Source organism: Syngnathus scovelli, chromosome 19 (genome assembly GCF_024217435.2).
Source record: "Syngnathus scovelli strain Florida chromosome 19, RoL_Ssco_1.2, whole genome shotgun sequence".
NCBI lineage: Eukaryota > Metazoa > Chordata > Actinopteri > Syngnathiformes > Syngnathidae > Syngnathus > Syngnathus scovelli.
This window is the reverse complement of record NC_090865.1, coordinates 2,158,626-2,178,930: the sequence shown is the minus strand read 5'-3', so window position 1 is coordinate 2,178,930 and position 20,305 is coordinate 2,158,626. Positions and strand designations below refer to the sequence as shown.

General features: G+C 41.2%; 2 protein-coding genes across 4 annotated transcripts in view; one reads left to right on the top strand and one right to left on the bottom strand.

Annotated features, from left to right (window-relative positions):
- Positions 1–3,949: 3,949 nt before the first annotated feature.
- Positions 3,950–9,260, bottom strand: dgat1a (diacylglycerol O-acyltransferase 1a). Its single transcript, XM_049750593.2, has 17 exons — positions 8,651–9,260; positions 8,021–8,108; positions 7,301–7,341; positions 7,137–7,222; positions 6,826–6,878; positions 6,602–6,707; positions 6,412–6,540; positions 6,260–6,334; positions 6,090–6,193; positions 5,974–6,012; positions 5,864–5,905; positions 5,759–5,803; positions 5,578–5,690; positions 5,431–5,496; positions 5,285–5,372; positions 5,148–5,210; positions 3,950–4,995 (listed from the first exon to the last, which is right to left on the bottom strand). The coding sequence occupies exons 1-17, from the start codon at positions 8,905–8,907 to the stop codon at positions 4,855–4,857; spliced, it is 1,536 nt and encodes a 511-aa protein (XP_049606550.1). The 5' UTR covers positions 8,908–9,260; the 3' UTR covers positions 3,950–4,854.
- Positions 9,261–9,554: 294 nt separating this feature from the next.
- The window catches only part of zgc:63863 (uncharacterized protein LOC393372 homolog), a 35,900-nt gene continuing 25,149 nt past the window's right edge, over positions 9,555–20,305 (top strand). For 2 of the 3 annotated variants that reach the window (XR_007487751.2, XR_007487750.2), the window contains exons 1-9: positions 9,555–9,771; positions 10,012–10,066; positions 10,190–10,320; positions 10,388–10,468; positions 10,550–10,736; positions 11,139–11,240; positions 11,318–11,459; positions 11,545–11,729; positions 11,893–11,999. Coding sequence is in view for 1 of the 3 variants with exons in the window: in XM_049750598.2 (XP_049606555.1) it covers positions 9,717–9,771; positions 10,012–10,066; positions 10,190–10,320; positions 10,388–10,468; positions 10,550–10,736; positions 11,139–11,240; positions 11,318–11,459; positions 11,545–11,729; positions 11,893–11,999; positions 12,397–12,575 (1,224 nt within the window). In the remaining 2 variants the exon portion in view is untranslated. Of the gene's footprint in view, positions 9,772–10,011; positions 10,067–10,189; positions 10,321–10,387; positions 10,469–10,549; positions 10,737–11,138; positions 11,241–11,317; positions 11,460–11,544; positions 11,730–11,892; positions 12,000–12,396; positions 14,311–20,305 lie in introns of those variants that run through there. The other variant, XM_049750598.2, reaches the window with a different exon arrangement.

The window sequence follows — 20,305 nt, the reverse complement described above, 5'->3', positions numbered from 1 at the left end:
GTTTGCGTGATTCATCAACCAACAGGAATTAGATTTCGCAAAGTCATCTGCATGGAAACAGTCATTGTTTAGCAAACAAATTGAACGAAAACAATGTTTCAGCCACACTGACAATCATAAGGTAAAACGCAGCTGGAAAAGCCTGCAGAGAAAGTGAGAGGGACTTTCCATCTCGGTGTCGTCACAGTTTGAGGGGGAAAAAAGTGCATTATCAGTGCGCACACGCACAACATGCACAACGCACACTGGGCTGATGTCCCAGTTACTGAAAACAGGCCCTTGGGGGCAGGACGTTAACTGCAGGGACGCCGACCGCTTTTAACCAATGCCTGCTCTTTGCGTCAGCTACCAGTTAGTCATGCCTGCACTGAAAATGATTCAAACATGCAATAAGGCCTAAAGTCACTGATAATGGAAAGTTTTGGCCAGGAACCTGGGAAAGAGCTAAACAAAGGCCGGGGTAGTAAAACTTTGATAGGCAACAATCATTTGTGCCAAAACACCAAGCAATGGAACATTCTAGTTTTCTGTTTAATATCCTTCTTGATTTAAAATCGATTACATTTGCTATCATAGGAATATTCTCACTGCTTCCTGGTTTGTGCAACCAAAGCAAACAGAGGCGCGGTAACCCAAATACCAGCCGTGACTTTACTTTAACGCTAAACACACACTGTGTCGCTAAGCCTTGTGTTTTCCTTCAAACGTGATTACGCCGTTGGTGCACGTCATTTTACTCATAAAATGTATAATGAAGTGAAATGAGGTCACGGACTCCGAAAGGTCTATAGCAATTAAACGAAGCAGGAATTATATATTCTTATCTACTTCAGTTGGCGTTTTTAAACTTATTTAACACTTTTCGAAGGTTCAACCGGTTCTTCATCTCAGCCAAACCTCAGTGGGGAATGGGGATGACGTAATCTTCCTGCCATTTTGTGCCGTTCGGCTTCAAAGTAGCCCCTTGCACAATGACAATCTGGGAATGGGGAGATTCTGAGTGGACATCACGTACCCTGGCGTCCGGTGACATTCCAGTCAAAGGGCAGACTTCCTGAGAGCGACAATGTGCGAGCCGACTGGCGGCAGCGTCGCTTTTTATAACGCGTAGTATTACTGTAATTGTTTTAGCTTTCTCACGGACGAGAAAGTAGCAAGCAGGCGGCCCGTCATTTTACACAGTGGGAAGAAAGCTATTGTTAGCCAAGGCCGTCCGTGTTGGTCGGGTGAAGGCTGCATCGCTATTTAGAGCTCGCTCATCTGTCAGCCAAAATATGACAAGCTTACCACAGGCGGGCACTGAGATTCTTTTGTTGACATTTCGCAAAAATGCCAGTTATCCCTTTTCACACTTCCTGTAAACGCGGCCATTTCCCTCCCCTTCACTGCTCAATATAAAAACATTAAATTGATATCAAAGTTAGCAATTTCCCCTCTTTACTTGCGCCATTATTAGATTCTGACGGTATGATAACCACGAGTAAAAAATATTGCAGTATGTCCAGATGCATTACTTGGGACTCGCGCTAATGACCACAGAACTTATTTAATTCCCGGTGACTCCGTTTAGTTTGGGACAAGGCCGAGCAAGAACGTGACCGTACAAAGATGTTTGGCTGGGGAAAAAAGGTCATGGAGTGGCTGTAAAAACCACAGAGACTCGGCTCTCGCGTTACTATCACGGTAGTTGTCTTTGCCAAGGGTAGACCAGGGTAAGCAATTTCACACCACCTCAGTGTGATTGTGAGAAGAGGACTCATTAAGGGTGAGCAATAAAAAAAGTCCCAAAGTAAATAAGGAAGGACTGTGCCCTGCAATTGATGCCTTATCTTTATGATGAAAGCATTGCTGACAGCCCACCATAAAAAAATTGTAGATGGCCTTCATTCTCATTTTGACTCTGTTATTCTTATAAAGTCTTCACTCAGTATCTGAAAGTTAACCCTTGATGCAGAAACAAATCCAATTTGGGGCCTGCTTGTGGGTATTGTACAAAAAAGATCATGTTGAAGATTACTCTTTTTTTTATTGAATTCAGATTTTACTCTTGCAAAATTGTAAATTGCTGTAGCAAGAAAATTATATCATAAAGCATCAAGCTGTTTTTCCATAGCTCATCAAATGTATGAAATGCATGCAAATTGCACGATGGCGTACTAGTCAGTACTACAGTACTATATAAAACCGACTTTTTTGCAAAGCGCAACACATCTTTATTATCTTGTGATCTTCCCGGAAGCATAGCTACAGTTCCAGTCGGGTCGGTTTTGGACATTAACTGTATAATTATTCTACTTCGCATTCATGTGACGTAAACAGAAAATGAAAACAGCGAAGGAAAAATAAAAGAGAGTCACAGAAGCAACATTCGAAATGACGTTGATTTAGATTTACAATTTTTATTACATAAATACTTTACCACTAAAAATAACAAATTAATCCTGTAGTTTGTCTATGTGGTAAGCAACATAGACGACAATAAAAATGATGACTGAGTGCTCCTAATAAACTCTCCGCGGATTGGTTGATAGTCTGCACGCATTTTCTTAGAAAATATGCACGCATAAATCAGAAACTACGATTTTTTACGATACTGACGCATAAAATACCCATTGCAAATAGTTAGTGACGGTAAAAGGATGACGCACGCTTACAAAACAAGGTTTGCTCGTGGAAGGGGATATTTGCTAAACATAAACAAACCCAAAAAATTGTTGATATTTTGCATGGGGAACCGTTGTTACCCCGTTAGCGCTCGCTTAGCTTAGCTCCCAGCGCCCAACTTTAATAACCGTTCAAAAAGGAGTTGCCACCGATCTGCTTTTAATTCGTTTTCCACGTGCACTACGGTTAGGTGTTTCGATTTGAAGCATTTCAAGTGCACATAGAAATCAAGGAAAGTTTCAACTGACGCGATCTGTCGTGCTTAACCTCAAAAGGAAGAAGTGTTTACATGCTAAGCGACTAGCTCTCCGTCGCCTTTGAACATGAAGGAAGTTGAGGCGATTAAAAAAAGATCCCGAAGTTCCGCGTCTTTTCGAGCAAACTTACCGTCGAGTTTGTCGGTGGAATGATTGTTCTTTGAGCTGACAATGCACTGCCGCGTGCAGATCGTTTATAGGGGTGGAAAAAAGTTGCCGTTGCAGTGGACGACCAAGGTAGTGGGTGAGTCCGTTATCAAGCTGCACAATTGTGAAAGTGGAAGACACTGACATCCGGTTGAAATGTTGAATTTCACAATAAAATGTTGAAGTAAGAACCCTGTTAAATGAGACTGTTATTGTCCGTGGAAAGGAATATATAATAAACCACCGTAAATCATATTAAGCTTTAAAACGGTGCATTTAACAATAAAACAATATAAATGTATTATAATTATATCATAAATAATTCAAAATGGGAACCTTATTAAATGTAAAAGAAAATGTTTAATTGTAATGTGCATTGTTCTCCAAAAGAAATAAACAAGGAAAAAATGAAAGCTTACATGTTCAAAATATAAACCCACTTAAATGTATATAAAACTGTTTAAATGTGATTTTTCTGTGTTCCCCAGATAAAAATAACATGTATTACATTTTTCTCTTATGTATGAAAGTAATTAACTATGCTTACTTTGTGCAATATATTTTAATCCTAAAAAAATCACGGTACAACATTTGAAAAGGTAACAACTGTCGTAAAAGCAAATATTTAATTCTAATGCTTTCTTTTCATGCAAAACTGAGTTCACTTAATTTTGTGCCAAATCCGGATTTGGTTTATTTGTGAAGCATTGCCTTGACAGTTTGAGTTTGAACGTTAAAACGAATGGATAATGACGTAATTCCGAAGCGCTGGACAAAAATGAAAGGAAGGTAGTTCAAAAGGAGTTCAACCATTCATTCATTCAATGATTATCTAAAGACCTTAAGTGGTTGTAATATTACACAAATGAGACAGACACGCATTTGCATTACCAAAACATTTTTAATTTGGATTGAACACACAAAACATTCAATTGGCATATTATATTATTTGTCTATATACACAATACGGATGTGTTTTTAAAGGCAGTTCAACCAATCTACATCTTTTTGTGCATACTCTCTGAAATACACGTTACAATGGTTAGTTTTTAAAGCTCTGTTGGTGCAGCAAAGGTACAAATGTTTTGCCCTCTTTTAAACTTTAAAAACAAGCAGGCACTTCCTTCCTTACAAGTAAATGCCAGCCTTACTGCATTATTTCCCACTGACATGTTTTATTTCCCTGAAATGTTTAGGATTAAAATACGCCTCCATCTCATCTAGACAAAAAACAACTTCAAACCGTTTCAGTTCAGTGACTCCCAACCATTGTGACAAAATGATTTGATTACACTTAAAATTAATTGAAAGTCAAACATCCAGAGCAATTGAGTTTTGGCAGTGAAAGAGTTGGTCAGAAAATATTTATTCATTGCAAATATCACTGTTCTTCATCTTTGCCAGTGCATAGTTTTTATACGTAAATGTTGTTCTTTGTTACAATAAAGGTCGGGAAACACTGATTTATCGTGTAGAGCGGATGGCAAAAACAAGTCGAGTGCATGCATCTCTGTAAAGTGCTAAAGCATTTCCCGGTTGCTCAACCTCTGCAGAAAATCATTACAACATCCCCCCAAAATAGACAATAGAAATGATGGCACAGCATTACAGAAGTGAAAACTACTAAGGCAACATAACAGACACAAAAGCTGTGTATTATTCCACATAGTTTACTTGGAAGCTTGCATTGTTTGTCGTTGAGAAAATGTTGGTTTTGCTTATTCGGTTTTTACCCCTTCAGTTTCCCATCTTTGGCCATTGATTGACAAACCCGAGTTGCTCCACGCTATGTGCTGTAGTGCGTGACGTAGTAGTCGTGCACGTACATCAGCACGGCCACCGGTTGGCCGATGATGAGTGACATCCACACGGCCGCGTTGCCGTAGATGCCGTTCAGGAAGCGACCCACGAACCAGGCCAGGGGAACCTGGCGAGAAAAAGAGGGGTGAAGACGGCACATTGATTTGTTGCCAACCAAAACAGCAGTCCCTTGTCATAAAATCTAGTAACACAACTAGTCAACCTCCACAATCGCATTTGAGCAAGTTGCGTCTAGTAATAGTTGCCATTTAGCCTTACCTGAGCCATCATGCCCATAAAGGCCCAAAGTCGGAACATCTTCAGAGGGATGCTCACCAAATACTGAGGAACACAACCAAATCCAAGAGTTAATAAGAAAACTGAAAATAAAATCTGAGAAGGTTTATGGCAATTACTTCATGGAAGAACGCAGACAGCATAAAAACGGCACTTTGGGCCACCAGCTTGTTGACGCCTCTCTTCAGCATTGGCTTGTAGAAATGTCTACAAAATCGACAAAGTTAGATCGTTGCCAGGTGTTCCTAAAGATGCCTCCGCTCACCTCAGGCACCACTTGTGAACTGGGATGTTCCAGTTGGCCCAGAAGTAGGTGACGCTCTCAGAGTTCCTGCATGAATGACATTTCTGTGTCTACAACATGTACAGTACCTTTTAAAGATGGAATATACTGTAAGATCTTCGTACTTACCACCAGTCCCTGTAGAACTCTCTGTCCCCAAACTGTAGCAGCTCAGCCACAAAGTTCATGGATGAGTGGAAGAACCAATAGAAAAAGATTAACCAGATCAGATGGTTGGGAACCTGAGGAAAACCAGAATAGAGAAAGATAAGGAGACAAGAAGAAGCAGTGTAGTTTTTAAGACACTCACTGCCAACTTGAGAAGCCGCTCCACCATTCTGGAAAAGTCCATTTCCTGTGTGACACACAAATAATTGTCAGAGTCACACAACACAACTTGTGTTTGACATCTTACCTGGAACGGCTTCATGGAGTTCTGTATGGTCGGAACCATCCACTGGGAAACAAAAACAAATCACGTTAGTTTATTGAACCAACATTTGTGTTTGGCGGCAGAAACATCACCTGCTGTATTAACCCCACCAGCAGCTGCATAAAGAACAGCTGCAAGGAGAAACAAACCACACGTTCAAACTCCCCCCAAACGGCCCATTAGATGATTCCATTATTTCAAACATCACCATTTCAAAGAGCCGTCTCAGGAGGAAGCGTTTACGTATCCGGGGCGAGCGTGGGAAGTTGAGCTGGTAGCAGAGCGTCGGCGCAAACACAAAGTAGTACATGTCTGCGGACAAACCAGCGTGAGATGACTAATCCAGTATTTCAAAGTCACCGAAACAATTGGTGTCACCTCTGTGCGTGAGATTCCCAGGGTAGGAGACATTGGTGTGCACCGCTGAGCCATTGAACTGAGCCACAGACGGACCTGGAAATCAGTCGGCTTAAAATACTACAGCGCGTAAAAAGTGCCGCTCGCTGAGCTGACCTGTGAAGTTAACTCACATGAGTAGGAGCGAGTCAACCTTTTGGCTTTGGCTTGTCTGATCTCCCAGCACCACCTGTTGGTGTCCTGGTAGGAGTACAGCTTGAGGAACAGCACCGTGTAGACACCCAAGGAGAGAATACCGCCCACTGACAAACAAATACTGACACTTAATATAACGATAACAGAAAGACTTGAGTGTTTACCTACCGGGGGTAACGGAGGTGACGGTGAGGACCGTTACGGAAGGAAAAATCAGCAGTGATGTCAAATTGAAGATGTGAAGAATCAAGCCAGTTGTTTCTGACACTGTTCCCTAGAAAAAAAATATATTTTTAAAGTTTTGAAAATTTAAAAATAATAGATACAATTAAGACCTAAAATATAATAACAGTAATAATCAGAGTGTATTAAAAAGCAGAGCAGGATCTCACCACAGCCAAACGTCTCTCTGTATACAAAGCTGCCAAAATGAAAACGTTGGATGCTAGAAAAACAGCAAAGCAGAGCAGAGCGAGAAAGAAACAACGTCAAGTGTGAACTTTGGCAAGAATACTTGACTTTATGACTAGGACAGCTCTTGTTTAAAATTAGACCGAATTAATAAAGAACTGTGTTGATAGAAAATAACAGATGGAAAATAAAATGAAAATTTGAATTGATTATATTAAAAAAAATATATAAAATTTAAAAAATGCCTAAATATAAAATACTAACACATGAATTAAATGATAAATCGTCATACCAATGATGAGGCAAGCGGCTGGCCAGCTATAGGGGTCTTTCAAGAATAGCGACACCACCTGTATGGGGTCTACCAGGATGCCATACCTGAGGAAGACAACGGCTTGAACTCAGATTCATTGTCAACAAATGTGGGAAAAAATGTATCCTTGAATAGTACTTCACTTTATTATATTCTCCAGGAAGAGGCGGGCATTACTCAGCACCTGGGAGAAGCCAAAATACATAGTTCATTTTCACGTTTGTTTCAAAGTAATCACAGTCAATTGAGGGGCAGGTGTTTATTGTTGCCTTGCTCAATAAGAAGGTCAAGGTGCGCCCTCTTGACAACGTATCTGATAAACATTTATGGCGGCGCTTGTTTCTGATGAATAAGGTCTGAGGTTTGTTCATCAAGCTGCGATGCAACTGTTGCTCTTACTCAACGTGCTGTCTGACTTGTGTTTTAGTAACCTTTAGCAAAGACTGCAAGCCTCAAGAGGGCAAGTGACTCAACGGAGTAAAGCCACAAATGGTGCCACTTAAAGTCTGAGGGACTGAAATCTTGTTTATGCGGTTTGATAAAAAAAAATCTAATTTTAGACGAGTCTTACAAAACATTTAATAATTGGACCGCCTATTTATAGACAGCGGGGGGTTTATTTTCGGATCACGGATATTATAGGTGCCTGTCAGGCAAGGTAAAGTGAGGACAACGTGACTGTTTACAAAAGTCGTGCTCTGTAGTGTAGATCATTATCAGGAGACTTTGATTGTTGAGTAGTTTTACTTTGTTTTATTTACTATTTTAATGGTTAACTCATTTATTTACTTGCATGATGTGGATTATATGATGGCAACAATTTGAGACGGCAGCATATGAATTCACATGACAACTATACTCACCAGCATGACAACACACCAGTTGAGGATTCCTCTGTAGTTACTGAAGCCGCTGGCGGAGCTCAGAAGAGACTCCTGCCGGACATGGCAGCTGTATATGACAAAAAAAAAAAAATCATCACATGGGCTAAATGTTGAAACTGAATGCGACAAATGTTGCCAAATAATATTTGGAAAAAATGTTATTTTGCAACAACTGCACGTTTGTACTTGCCCATTGAGAATTCCATGTACTTTTTTTTTAGTATGATTAATGAGTCAGCAATGCATATTTCAAAATGCAACTATAGGATCTCCTTGTGTTTTTAATCATAGATGCAATAATTGCATTATAATATACTGAGCAATTGGGAATTCATTTTGAACTTGCCACAAAACTTCACCTGAGGTTTAAGCACTCCGTGGCGATTCCACACCTGTCCTTGCTACATTTGGCTACATCAGGATTTTCCTCAACTCCCTTTAATTTGCAGAATTTCAAATTACAGATATTATTGAATGGAATTGCTGCTACACACTACGTATAGCAAACTGAAAGAGATGCCAACCCCATGGAAAAATTGCACTTTACTAGTCGAGTACTCCATTATGTGGCAATCTAGTACAAGAATGTCCGATTGTCTTTTTAGTTACCTGAGTCTCTCATTGATTTCGTCCACTGGACTCTCCGGCTTGTTGTGTTTATCAGCGTGCGGTTGGCCCGGTTCTCTTACTGCTTTTCCATTGCTAATAAGACGCCTTCCCGACTCGTCCGTCTTCTTACCGGGACACGGTGGTGGTTTCTCGCCGCTGTGCAACTTGCCCCCATTGGCTTGCTGCTTGACGCTGCCAGTAATTGTGGTTCTCCTCTGACGGGTTCCGGGCCCTCTCATCTCAGGTCGATCACTCATTACGTCTCATGCAGTGTTCACCTGACAGGACATGTCGGCCCGCCGATGTCCTTTGCTTGTCAGTGGGCCCCGCAGGACACGCGTGACGCGGTTACAAGCGCAGAGGTTGAGTCCGATTGGAAGTCTGTAGGCGGTCTTTCATATCTACGCTATCAAGATATTGGTGCAATTAGCAAATGGGTTGCCAGATCTCACTTATCCACCTCCCCACTCCGCAGAGCATGTCTCCTGGGTGACGTCCGCTTCTATCACAGCTCAATAAGCGATTTACTAATCGGCATTCTAATATTTACACTGAAATCACAAAGGTGCTAATTCGGCGACTCTGCAAGGAATTTGACTTTGCGTTGCATTTGTATGCTTTTATAAATATCACCGCTAGATGTCAGTAAAATTAAGAAAATGTTGCATCGATAAACCAGTAAAGTGTTTGTTGGATACATGCCCTAATAATCTGTGCTGTTCTCAAAATAAGATTCTTTTGCTTAGAAATTACAGGAGATATTTTTTTTTTTAAAGGAAAAGGTTGCAAAGTTACCAAAACTCACTTATTTCCTCAAAGAACTACAAAATAGTTCGCTTGACATTTCACGTGTTTCCAACCAGCCAATCGCCTTTGAGATTTTAGTCACGGGCTCAATTTGACCAATGGTTAGCCCAGCGGCTTAATGTCGATGTCTACCAGGAAGACACAGTTGAAGTTGTGCTTGACCATGCGCTAAATGTTTTTTATTAAACGCTTAAATCCGCATATGTGCCCACGACACAACGTAGAATCGTTGTTTTTGACAAGAAGATTTTAAAAAGTAATGAAAAAGCTCAAGAGAAACAAACTAAACGGGACGAATGTACCTGTGACCAAAGGTAAGTCGGGCAACTGTTAGCAGGCAAAAAATAAAGATACAATTTGAACACATTCCTCTTTTATTTCCAACTACTAACTTTTGACTTAGTGGTAACCCTTGAATTTTACCTTGCCATTGTAAATTCGCGCTTGTAAATGTTGCCTGCGTGGCAGTATGGCATCATACCAACAGATGGCTGACCATCTCATGATTCATGGACCAACTCTGCTAACACATTTTGTATGTCACTGTGTTACAGAAGTGAACTGTGGGAAGAAGCAGAAGTTGACTGAGATCCACCTGGCGTTAAACAGGTAGAAACTTGGTCACTGTCATAGATGGGTGGAAAAAAATTAAATTACACTATTTGTTGTTGATCAATAATATTTGGATTTACTTTCCCACTCACGAAACAATATGGGCCCTTAATTCCACAGTGATCCGGTGGACATCGAGACCCTGAGGAGGGCTGCGGCCAGTCAGGGAGGGCTGCTTTCAAATGAACTTCGCAGGAAAGTGTGGCCCAAACTAGTCAACGTCAACGTATATGATCTTCCACATAAGCCTAGTCAGTGTCAAATTTAAGTGTGGTACTTTTGAAAGGAATATGATGTGTAATACAAGATATGTTGCAGGAAAAGATGGACAAGAGAACCACAAGGACTACAACCAGGTGGTTCTTGATGTCAGGAGATCCATGAAGCGCTTTCCAAAAGGTCCTTCTCCTTTACAGTGTTGAAAACGGCACGGTAGACTTTGACGTCAGAATCGCTTATGTCGCTCGTCTTCTCTTGCAGGTATGCCGTCTGCGGAGCGAGCTGTACTCCAGGAGCAGCTTGTTGATATCATCCTGGAGGTTCTGAGGTGCAACACGCAGCTCAACTACTATCAGGGTTACCACGACGTGGCCGTTACGCTGCTGCTGGTTGTTGGAGAGCGTATGGCCATCGCCATGCTGCATACTTTATCCAAATATCATCTCAGGTAGCACACAGTATTATTTTGTACCGGAATAAAAAGGCTTTAAAAAATATATTGGAAAAAAATTGCAAATAAGTAAATCTACAGGCACTGAACAGAATATGTGGTAGTCCAGTACTTATTTTTGGGGAAATTACCATCTATTTTTTTTGTAATATTGCAACTTTATTGTTCCTTAAAATATTGGTATTGCGCTACTATGACATGTACAGTAGATGGCAGCAATTCCTAAGGCTTGGAGGTCCTTTAGCAGGGGTTAGGTTGGAGGTGAACAGGAAATGAAGGCATTCTGACTATGGTGTGATACTTCAAATGTGCAAAAACTGAAGCAATATTTCTTTCATGAATGTTCTTCACTTGTTCATGAGCAGAGGTTCTCCTTTTGACATTTATTTTTCTTTGCAGGGACTTTATGGATCCGACAATGGACAGCACAAAGCATATTTTAAACTACCTGATGCCTTTATTGGAAGAAGTTGACAAAGAACTGCATGACTTTTTGCTCAGGTACAAGTCCATCAAATTTTTTTTGAGGGGGGGGGTGATGCAATTAAATACATTTTCTTTATTTTGATGTTCTTTAGAGCAGAGGTTGGAACCATCTTTGCCCTATCCTGGCTAATCACTTGGTACGGACACGTCCTGTCCGAGTTCAAACACACGTTGAGACTGTATGACTTCTTCTTGGCCTCACACCCCATTATGCCAATCTACCTCGCTGCTACTGTAAGCAAAACTTCAGCCCCTGCCTTCCTCTGAGGAGATAATAAAAAAGTTGAACGAATTAGAATTTGATCCTTCTTTCTACCAGATCGTGCTGTACAGAGAGCAGGAGGTGAAGCAGACGGAATGCGACATGGCCATGGTGCACCTCCTCCTCTCTCGCATTCCCCAAGACCTTCCGTACGAACTCCTTATCAGCCAGTCCCAAAACCTGTTCAACCGCTACCCTCCAGCTGTGCTGGCTAAACGAGCTGCGCTACAATCTAGTAAAAGGTTAGAAGCACCCCCTGCTAACTACCATAACATTTCACACAGAGATCCCATTGAAATTGATAAAAGAATTTTCCATCTTCAGAGGTACAGTTTTATCAGAGTCCAATGTCCAATGCACTGCTTGACGCTTTCCGAGACCCACACATTTCTTGTTCTTTTCCAGCTTGTCTATAAGCACCTTCAAGGCCTTTCAACAATCAACATTCCACCAGAGACCGGACTCTGTTCTCCAGCGTCTCACCAAGGCTCAGGCCACCACTTCCAGACAAGGTAATGATGGCAATCTTCTGAAGTTCTCCATATAATGGTGGTCCTCATCTAATTTAGTCTGCGAGAAGGCCACTGAAAAAGTTAACAAATACGGTAGAATGTAACAGCTTAGGTCAAACAGTATAGTGTGTCACTGAACGTACATACACAAACTAACAGTTAAGATCCTAAAAATCTTTATTGTTCCATATCAAGTCACTGTCATGGATGGAGTCTAACTCAATATTGTTCATCATAAGAGCTACTGAAAAAAATCAACGCTCTACTCTTCTGTGTGTCTATTCCTGGTGTTTGTAATATCCCTCAAAATCCTCCTCCCCAAAAAACAAAATGCAGCATGAAACCCCTCCCCCTCCGCATCCTCCTCCTCTTCACCCTTGTTCTGTGCTCGCCGCAGCTCACCACTCGGGCCTGGACGTAGCTTTGCCCCAGGATGGAGGCCAGCGGTGGGGGAGGGGGAGCAGGATGGTGAAAATGGCGGTCTGGGGGCTGTCAGCCACACTGGGGGCGGCCATTTTTGCCGTGGCCCAGACGGCCATGGAGTGGGCGCCCGACATGTTGTTACAGCTCTTCTGATGGGCTTCTTCTTAGCTTCACGGCAAGGACTCAAACCCTGTATCTGAGGCGGAAGTAGCTCCATGGTTTAAAGTTCCACGGTTGGTCATTACTGTGTGTATGTGTGTGATCCATATATATCTTTTTTACGTTAGTGCACTTGCGGGAATCTCGTAAACCAAAAAGTGCCCTAAGGGGCAAATATCTTAAGGCCAAATAACATTTAAAAACTGAAAGCTTCTCAATGTGGATTAAGAGTGCAAATGAGAAACGGGGCGTGCGCAATTAATTGTTGCAGTGTACTCGAGCATAATAATAGAACCTTTTCACACCACGTTTGTATATTTGTAGGTTTTTATGTTTTCAAACTGTTGAGCTGCACCCCCCGCACACACCTACTAAATAAATACATGAAGCTCTCACGTTGAAATACTAAGCAGGGTCGTGCCCAAACAGAACTTTTACTTAATCCTAATCATAGACTCGCAAAAATATTGTAATTATTTATAACGTGCAATGAAAACAAAATTTAAAAAATGAATTTATTCCTCTGAAAAAGTAGTCTCTTGGAGGAACATTCAAGAGTATTATCGTTTACTACATCCAAAAATTTAATATTAATAATACAGATGTGTGTGTGTGTTAGCAATGTAGCGATTTCCCCAGCAATGTCTGCTCCGTGTACCGACGTCTTCTGCTTTGAAATATTCATCAGCTTTTGCAAGCTTGCGCCAGCTGCATCTGTTAGCCCAAGTCCGCTCAGTAGAAATGGTGACTATAATAACGTGTATACCCGTTTTTTTTTCTTCATGGAGGACTTATTGATTTTTTTGCGCCCCATAATGAACACGTGCCAGTTGGATGCTCTGATGACGGGCTGTTCTACACTGTTGCAGTCTGTCAAAACAAATCAAGATGTGTCTCCTAATCCCAAAAAGCGGCAAAAACAACATGCAGAAAACGTAGCATTTAGCTCCTCGTAGTTTCACTTAAATCTTTTATGTATCGCTAACCTGCCTTACAAACAATTGCCGACTGGCAGAAATAATCAAGAAGATGCTATTAGTACTCAAATTGTTAAAACTGTGATCTAAAAAAAAAAAAGGTTGTCCTGTAGGTGTCGCCAATGTGCCTCAAACTATTGCTGAATATCAAAAGAAATCACGACATGACCTCCTACAGCGTTGCTAAGCTTGAGGAATTATCAGTCCCCGTCAGTGTGTCACTCCATTAGCTAGTTTGTTAGTTGGCCGCTTTTCTGCAATAGAAAGCTTATAGAGACTTTTATTGTTAATTACTTTAATTAGGCGCTCGATAAGTCAGCGCCTTGCAGGCCAGTTTGAATTTTTTTTTTTAATGTTTGTGTCTGCTTTTTTTTGCACAGACATATCGTTTTAATTCGCACAGCCTGACTTTTTGTTGTAGGGCACCATTAAGATGTACTGGGGTCAATAAAAGTGGAAATGGAACCTAATTAAAAAATAATGGCGCACAAAAGGTATTTGAAAATTTGGACAAACTTGCCCCTGCTATCAAACAAGAAGACGTGTACGGAACATTCATTCTGCCAACGTGCTTTAAATAAGTGTTTATTGAAAGGATAGCAAAAAAAAAAAAAACCTATTTAAAAAAAAAAATATTTATTACTGCAGCGCTTATTCAATGATGCCAAAGAATTCTTATGTTATTAGTAGTACTTTGTGAAATTGCACTAGTGCCTTCGCGTAAAGCAATGAATAAACAATGCTTGATGGTATTTTTATGTTTTCTGTCCTCTATTTTGGTAAGTTAACTTACAAAAAAACATTTTTACGTGCTCTCCAATTCTGTACAAAATATAAAATGCAATATATAAAATGCCCAACATTGATTTCATAGTTCCACAGAAAGAATTGCAGTTACTCTCAAGAGAAAATTATTGTGTAAGTACAAGAATTCATCAGTAATTTCTAAAGACATTTGGTTGGATTTGATCAAAAATAATACCATGCTGTTATTATGCTAACAATTTAGTCGGCCCCTGTCAGAACAAATCAACAATACTTTCAGTGTGGACCAAACGCTAATGCTAAAAACAATACTCGTAGCAAGTTTGCATCTGTGCTGCTTTGCCATTGCAATTAAATGATGCGTAAATTCAGATGTTGTCAAAAGGCATCCACTGAGAATGGAGGTCATAGATTTGTGTGGGGGTTGTGCACCCCTGGCAAGGGACACATGCACACACACACACACACGCACACTCTTCTCGCAACATTAGTCACTACTTGTTGGTGCCCTAAAAGGCCAACTCAGGTTACCTTCCAAATCTACAAGCATGTGGTAGAGGTGTGTGTAAAGTGGCATGCACGTGTGCTTGTAGCACACGGCCCCTCGCCAGGGACGACAGCTGCTCCAGGGGTCTGCCTGTTTACATACTCAATGTATTTTTTAGGAGGAAGTGACATCGGGCATTGTGGTTCAGTGGTAGCGTCGTTGTCTCCCAACTAGTTTGTTGCGGGTTTAATCGTCAAATTGATAATTCGGAGTGTCCTTCAGTGAAAATGAGGCTTGTAGTTTTCTCCCAGTGAATCTAGTCGCAGGCTCCCTTTGGTCTTTTGTGTGAATGATTGCGTTGAGGCATTGCAAAGCGCTTTTGGACACCAAACGGCGTCTGCTAAATAAATACAGTCCGTTTACAAACTCAGGCAACAAACTATGCTATTAATAAGACCACCTTTACTCACCCATGGGCTTTATAGTACTGTGTAAAAATTGTGTTTGCTCTCCATTTGGTGTGGGGATTTGTGCAAAAATAATTTAAAATGACTAAAAGGTAGGAAGATTTTGTACAAAAGCTGTTGGAGTGAAATGACTGTGTCTGTAAAATCCATTCTGCGCCCAAGCCCTCATGTCTTACAAGTCACCCTCCCCCAACTCAGCCCTTCACTCTGTCATGGATCAGAGAACATGTCGCAAAGTGCTTCGCAGGCAACACGTGTGCCCTGCAACCCTGCATACTGATGATGTGTCTCCGCTTCGTCCTCCCTGAAGTCTAAATAGGAATTTACTAGCATTATTATTGTATTGTTTTTTTTTTTGGAAGAAATAGTTTCTCCATTGCATCACCTAAATGAAAGAAAAGAAGCCGATAACAAGCACCAAAGCTCCAATGGAGACATTAACACCAGTCTTCTAAAAAAAAAAAAAAAAAGACACTCCCTTAATTGGTGTTCAGAGCTGTCAAGGCAGTCTGGCGAGTCGCGGCCCAAATTAAACTATTTGGAACATCGGTGCAGCAGGTGTGATCTTTGCAAGCGAAACTTTTCAATTTCAACCTTTTCCACATTAAGAGTAACAAAAAGAAGTTTCATAGGGTGAATCTCTGATAACCCCGGGGTCTCATTAAGATGAAATCTCAGCCTGGCCATTCAGTTCTCCGAATACCTTTTCAGACTTTTCGTGCATGCTTTTAGTACGTCAAGGCGGACTCCTCTTGGGCTTTCCGCGCATGACCTCTCGTCTTCTTAGCCCGCTTGGGGTACACCCAGCACCTCGTATCCATGGAGACCAGAGGGAATTTGTACGTGCTCCAATCAGATGATTTCTCCTCTTTTAGACGAGTTGTCAAACTGTCAAATATTCTTCGTCTCCACACGGCTCTGCTCGATTTCTCTTAACAAGCCCTAAAAATGTCTGCGAAAGGGAAGAAACCAAGTTCTCCTGAACCCTTATCAGTAATTTCACTTCATTACTTTTGGTACAAATTCTGACTAAATTCTCATCATTGATTTCACTTAGACTTTTTTTGTATTGTATAAAATCCTACTTTTAGCACTTCAGTGTTTATGTTGTGGTTAGTGTTTATTATTTTAATTATGATTATTTTTTATCCCAAATCCTACTAAAGCCTTTCCTGGTCGATCCATATGTCAAACAAAAATGTCCTGGACACTGCATGAGTCCTAAAATAGCCAAACTGATTTTGTCCATCCGCCATATTTGCATGCAACGCTGACTGATTTCACAGTCTGTTAAAGTTCTTCCCACATGGCGATGATGTCCTGTTAATCTTTTCAGCCTCGCTGTCAGTACGCTAATACGCCAACGACGCCAGCCCGAGATGGCTAGTTCATATATTTTTTTTTAAGCTCCAATTGGATCCATCCGTGTCATTTTTTTTTTTCCCTTACAGCAGGGGAACGCATCAATCTGTCTTAAATCGCACAGGCTCAAACTCACGTCGTTCATTTTAAAACGCCGTTGGGGGGGGGGGTGCGTTGTAGAATGTCAACAAGCGTTCAGTCGTGTGCGCTTTCGTGTTTGCATGTGAATTTGTGGGTAAATGTCAAGAAGTTGGCAGCCTAACTGCCGGGCCCTGACAAATGATCCATAAAGGCACAATGTGATTGGCTGGGAGATTGTCAATTCATTCTAATGCAACTGTCGCGGTGAAACAGTGCAGTGCAGTCACGCGCTCGCCGTTTAATTACAACCAGAATGGACCCGTAGCTCGCTTAGACGTTTGTCATTTTCTCGGGATTTTGTAGGATTTCCCCACAAAGAGTCATGCGTTGTGATTGGAATTGGCACTTTGAGTGATCAAATGCAGGTCTCTTTCTCATTTCTAATACTTGGATTCATATACTAGACAGCTCAAAGCTGTTTGCAGTTCTGTTTGATGTATGCATTTTGTATCTACAGGGAGTTTAGCAATCCACACAAATTGAAAGACGTTCCTCCGATAGCACAGATTTCCCAAAGTGCTTAGTTTGCATGAAGTTTGCCCCAGAAAAAAAAAAAAAAGGTGTGCACGTTCCATCTGTACAGGCATCTACAGCAGCAAAGATGAGAGACTTTAAAAATGAGCTTCACAGATCATTAAGACATCAGATGGCCGGCCACGGCGGAAGCGCCCCGAGACACGGGAGGATTCGTTTGACTGGAGACTCATCAAAAGATTCACGTTTTGGCAAACGGTTTAAATGTAGTCAAAGCGCGCAGTGATCAAGGAAAGCCATGTCGTTCTTTACGGAGTCCGGGTGAGTGGGCTGGGGCTCCTCGGAAACTTTCATGCCTTCATTAGAGAGCAAAATAGATTAAAAGCTGTGAGCAGAACCCCACTAACCAACAACTTCCAATAACAAAAAAAAAAATCATTGCTCATCTACCTAAAATATGTTGTTCAAGTTTTAACACTCTTCACGAGTTTTTGTTTTTTCCCCACATCTTGGACAAGCCGGAGTGTCAGCCGTAAACGTTTGCAATCACGGGGAAAACGCAGCATAGCCGTCGTTAACACGATTGTGTGCGCGGCCGTCGATTATAGTCCTGACGTCTCTGCGTTTTTTTTTGATTGCGCTGTCACAACTTCCAGACGTGACATCGCTCAGCATCCTATTTCCAATCAGAGCCGGGATTGACTATCATCTTAAAATGCGATGCCGCTGTCTCTTTTAATACATCTGTGGTGTTTATTTAAGTGACAACTGACAAAGTCGGCTTGTGACACCGACTTCATTTGCCGCGTCCTTCCTGTACTTTATAATGTAATGCAGTAGTTCTCAGAGTAGCTTCAGGGCCTGCAAAATAATTTGCAGTAAATTATATTGCATCATCTAAAAAAAAGTGCGCGTCGGTATCACGTACGGGAACTGGGACACCAGTTAACTAAACAAACCAATTATTCCTTCCTATAGCAAATAAAAGCTCGGAAAAATCGTGGCGTATAATCACAAAAAATATATTGTTTTTTGAGGTGAAGGGGGTAACAACAGCACAAGTTTTGACTCATACTGTCAAAGAAAGGCATCTTTTTTTATTCGTATGGTATTCGGGGGTTACATTATAGTTAAATTTAATTGGTAATAGCATTAAAAGGGATTTTTTGGGGAAAAATGTTCCCGGAGCATAGCTCAAGATAATGATCCAAAACAGCTCTCAAAACATCCCACGATAACAAAGCATGCGCGAGCATTGCCTTAGAGTTAAAATGATATTTAATAGGGAGAAACAAATTAAAGTCATTACAGTGTGATTCAGGGCCATCCTTTGATGCCCGAATTTTACGTTCTCCTCCTTTCATCTGCTCCTGTCGCCCCATCCTGTCAACATGGCTTGTAGTCATTCGTGCTTGTTTTTTTCCACCGTCTAAGCATTTCAAATAAAATAGAAACAGAATTTACACCTGCTCGCCAGCCCCGACAATTCCTTATGTTGTGTGAAGAATGTGGATCAATATGCAAAGCATAATGACTATTGATTGTGTATGCGCAGCCAGACAAAAGAGGGAGGTTGAAGGATTCCGATAAGAAATAATTTGCTTCCATGCTACGTTGAGCTTTTTTTCTTTTACTTTATTGGACTGCAGTTTGCTTACATGTCCAGTGTTTGTTAAAGAAAAAAAAATTCTAAGCCTAGAAAATGCTAATTGTTTGGTGAGGTATTTTTAGATGTTGACCTATTTTGTCACTTTGTGCGTCGCCTAATAAATGAATGCAAGGATTGTTAGTCAGCACAATGTGTTCACGCTTAAGCGAACACTATTGCTAACCAAAACAGCAGCACCTGCTGAGTAATCAGTCTCCCAGATGATTTAAAGATGATTTAAACATCTTACTGCATGTTCCCCGTATTTGAATTTATTTCAAGCTCCAGTTTCACTCGGCACAAATTCTAACATCCGGCTGGTATTTTTTTTAATAAGCGTTTCCGTAGTGATTAATAAATCCAATGGCAAGTGCACAAGTGAGAAAACCGGAGCTGGACAGGATAGAGTGAGCGAGCGAGAGAAAATCAAGCTTATCTCAGCGGCCAGGCTTCTGCAAGGTCACGCTGCACCCTCAAGAAGATGCCACCACTTCCTGGAATGACGCTGCAAAAAAAAAAAAAAACAATCATAGCCACTGAATGTAAAAGCTTGCATCTGCAAAAAAGAACTAGAGAAACTATGTGCCATGGGGGGGGGAAACAGGTTATGTTTATAGAGTTCAGCTTTTTGCTACTTGGATTTTCTTCGATGAAGTTGAGGATGCATCTAATTACAGTGAGGGTCTCACGGGTGGGTTCCCACCAGCTTGCAGGTGCCAACATCTTCCATCTCCAGCATATGGAGGAAGACCTCCGACCTAATTATTCTCAGCTCCAACTTTTCACTCAACTGTCTTCCAGCTGTTCACCGAAGCTTCGTGCAAAACGCATTTTAGTCGCTACTAATGAATATTTCACTAATATTTTAAACGCCAATTAAACTCTTGTCGGTTTTTTTAGACAAAAGCATCACATTGAGATTTTAAACATCTGTAGTTTTTCAGACTCTTCTCTCTACTTGGGTTTCCCGCTTGAAAATACAACCAGCGCATCGCTTTAACCTTGGCGTGATGCTGTGGTCACTCGGCAACGTGGTGTCGTCGAGTAAAAATCCGGGCGAATCAGTGTTGCTGACGCTGTTGAATTCACGTGGTGAAGTGTAGCGGAATCAATTACACGGCTAGATGCTCCCAATTAGACGAGGCCGATCAATGTCAGCCAAGATCACTTGCCTAATCTCACGCGCGCACACATACACACACTGCATAGATGATTTGATAATTAAATCAATCTTAACAACTAGAGCTGCACTAATGAAGCTCTGATCTCAGATGAAATTCATCTGTACGTGCGTAGCTGTGTCTTGGCATTGTGTTGAGTTTAACCCTTAGCCACGCCAGAATGGACCCACACAAGCAGACGTTTAACTAGTCTTACCAATACTAGTTAGTAACACTAACAGA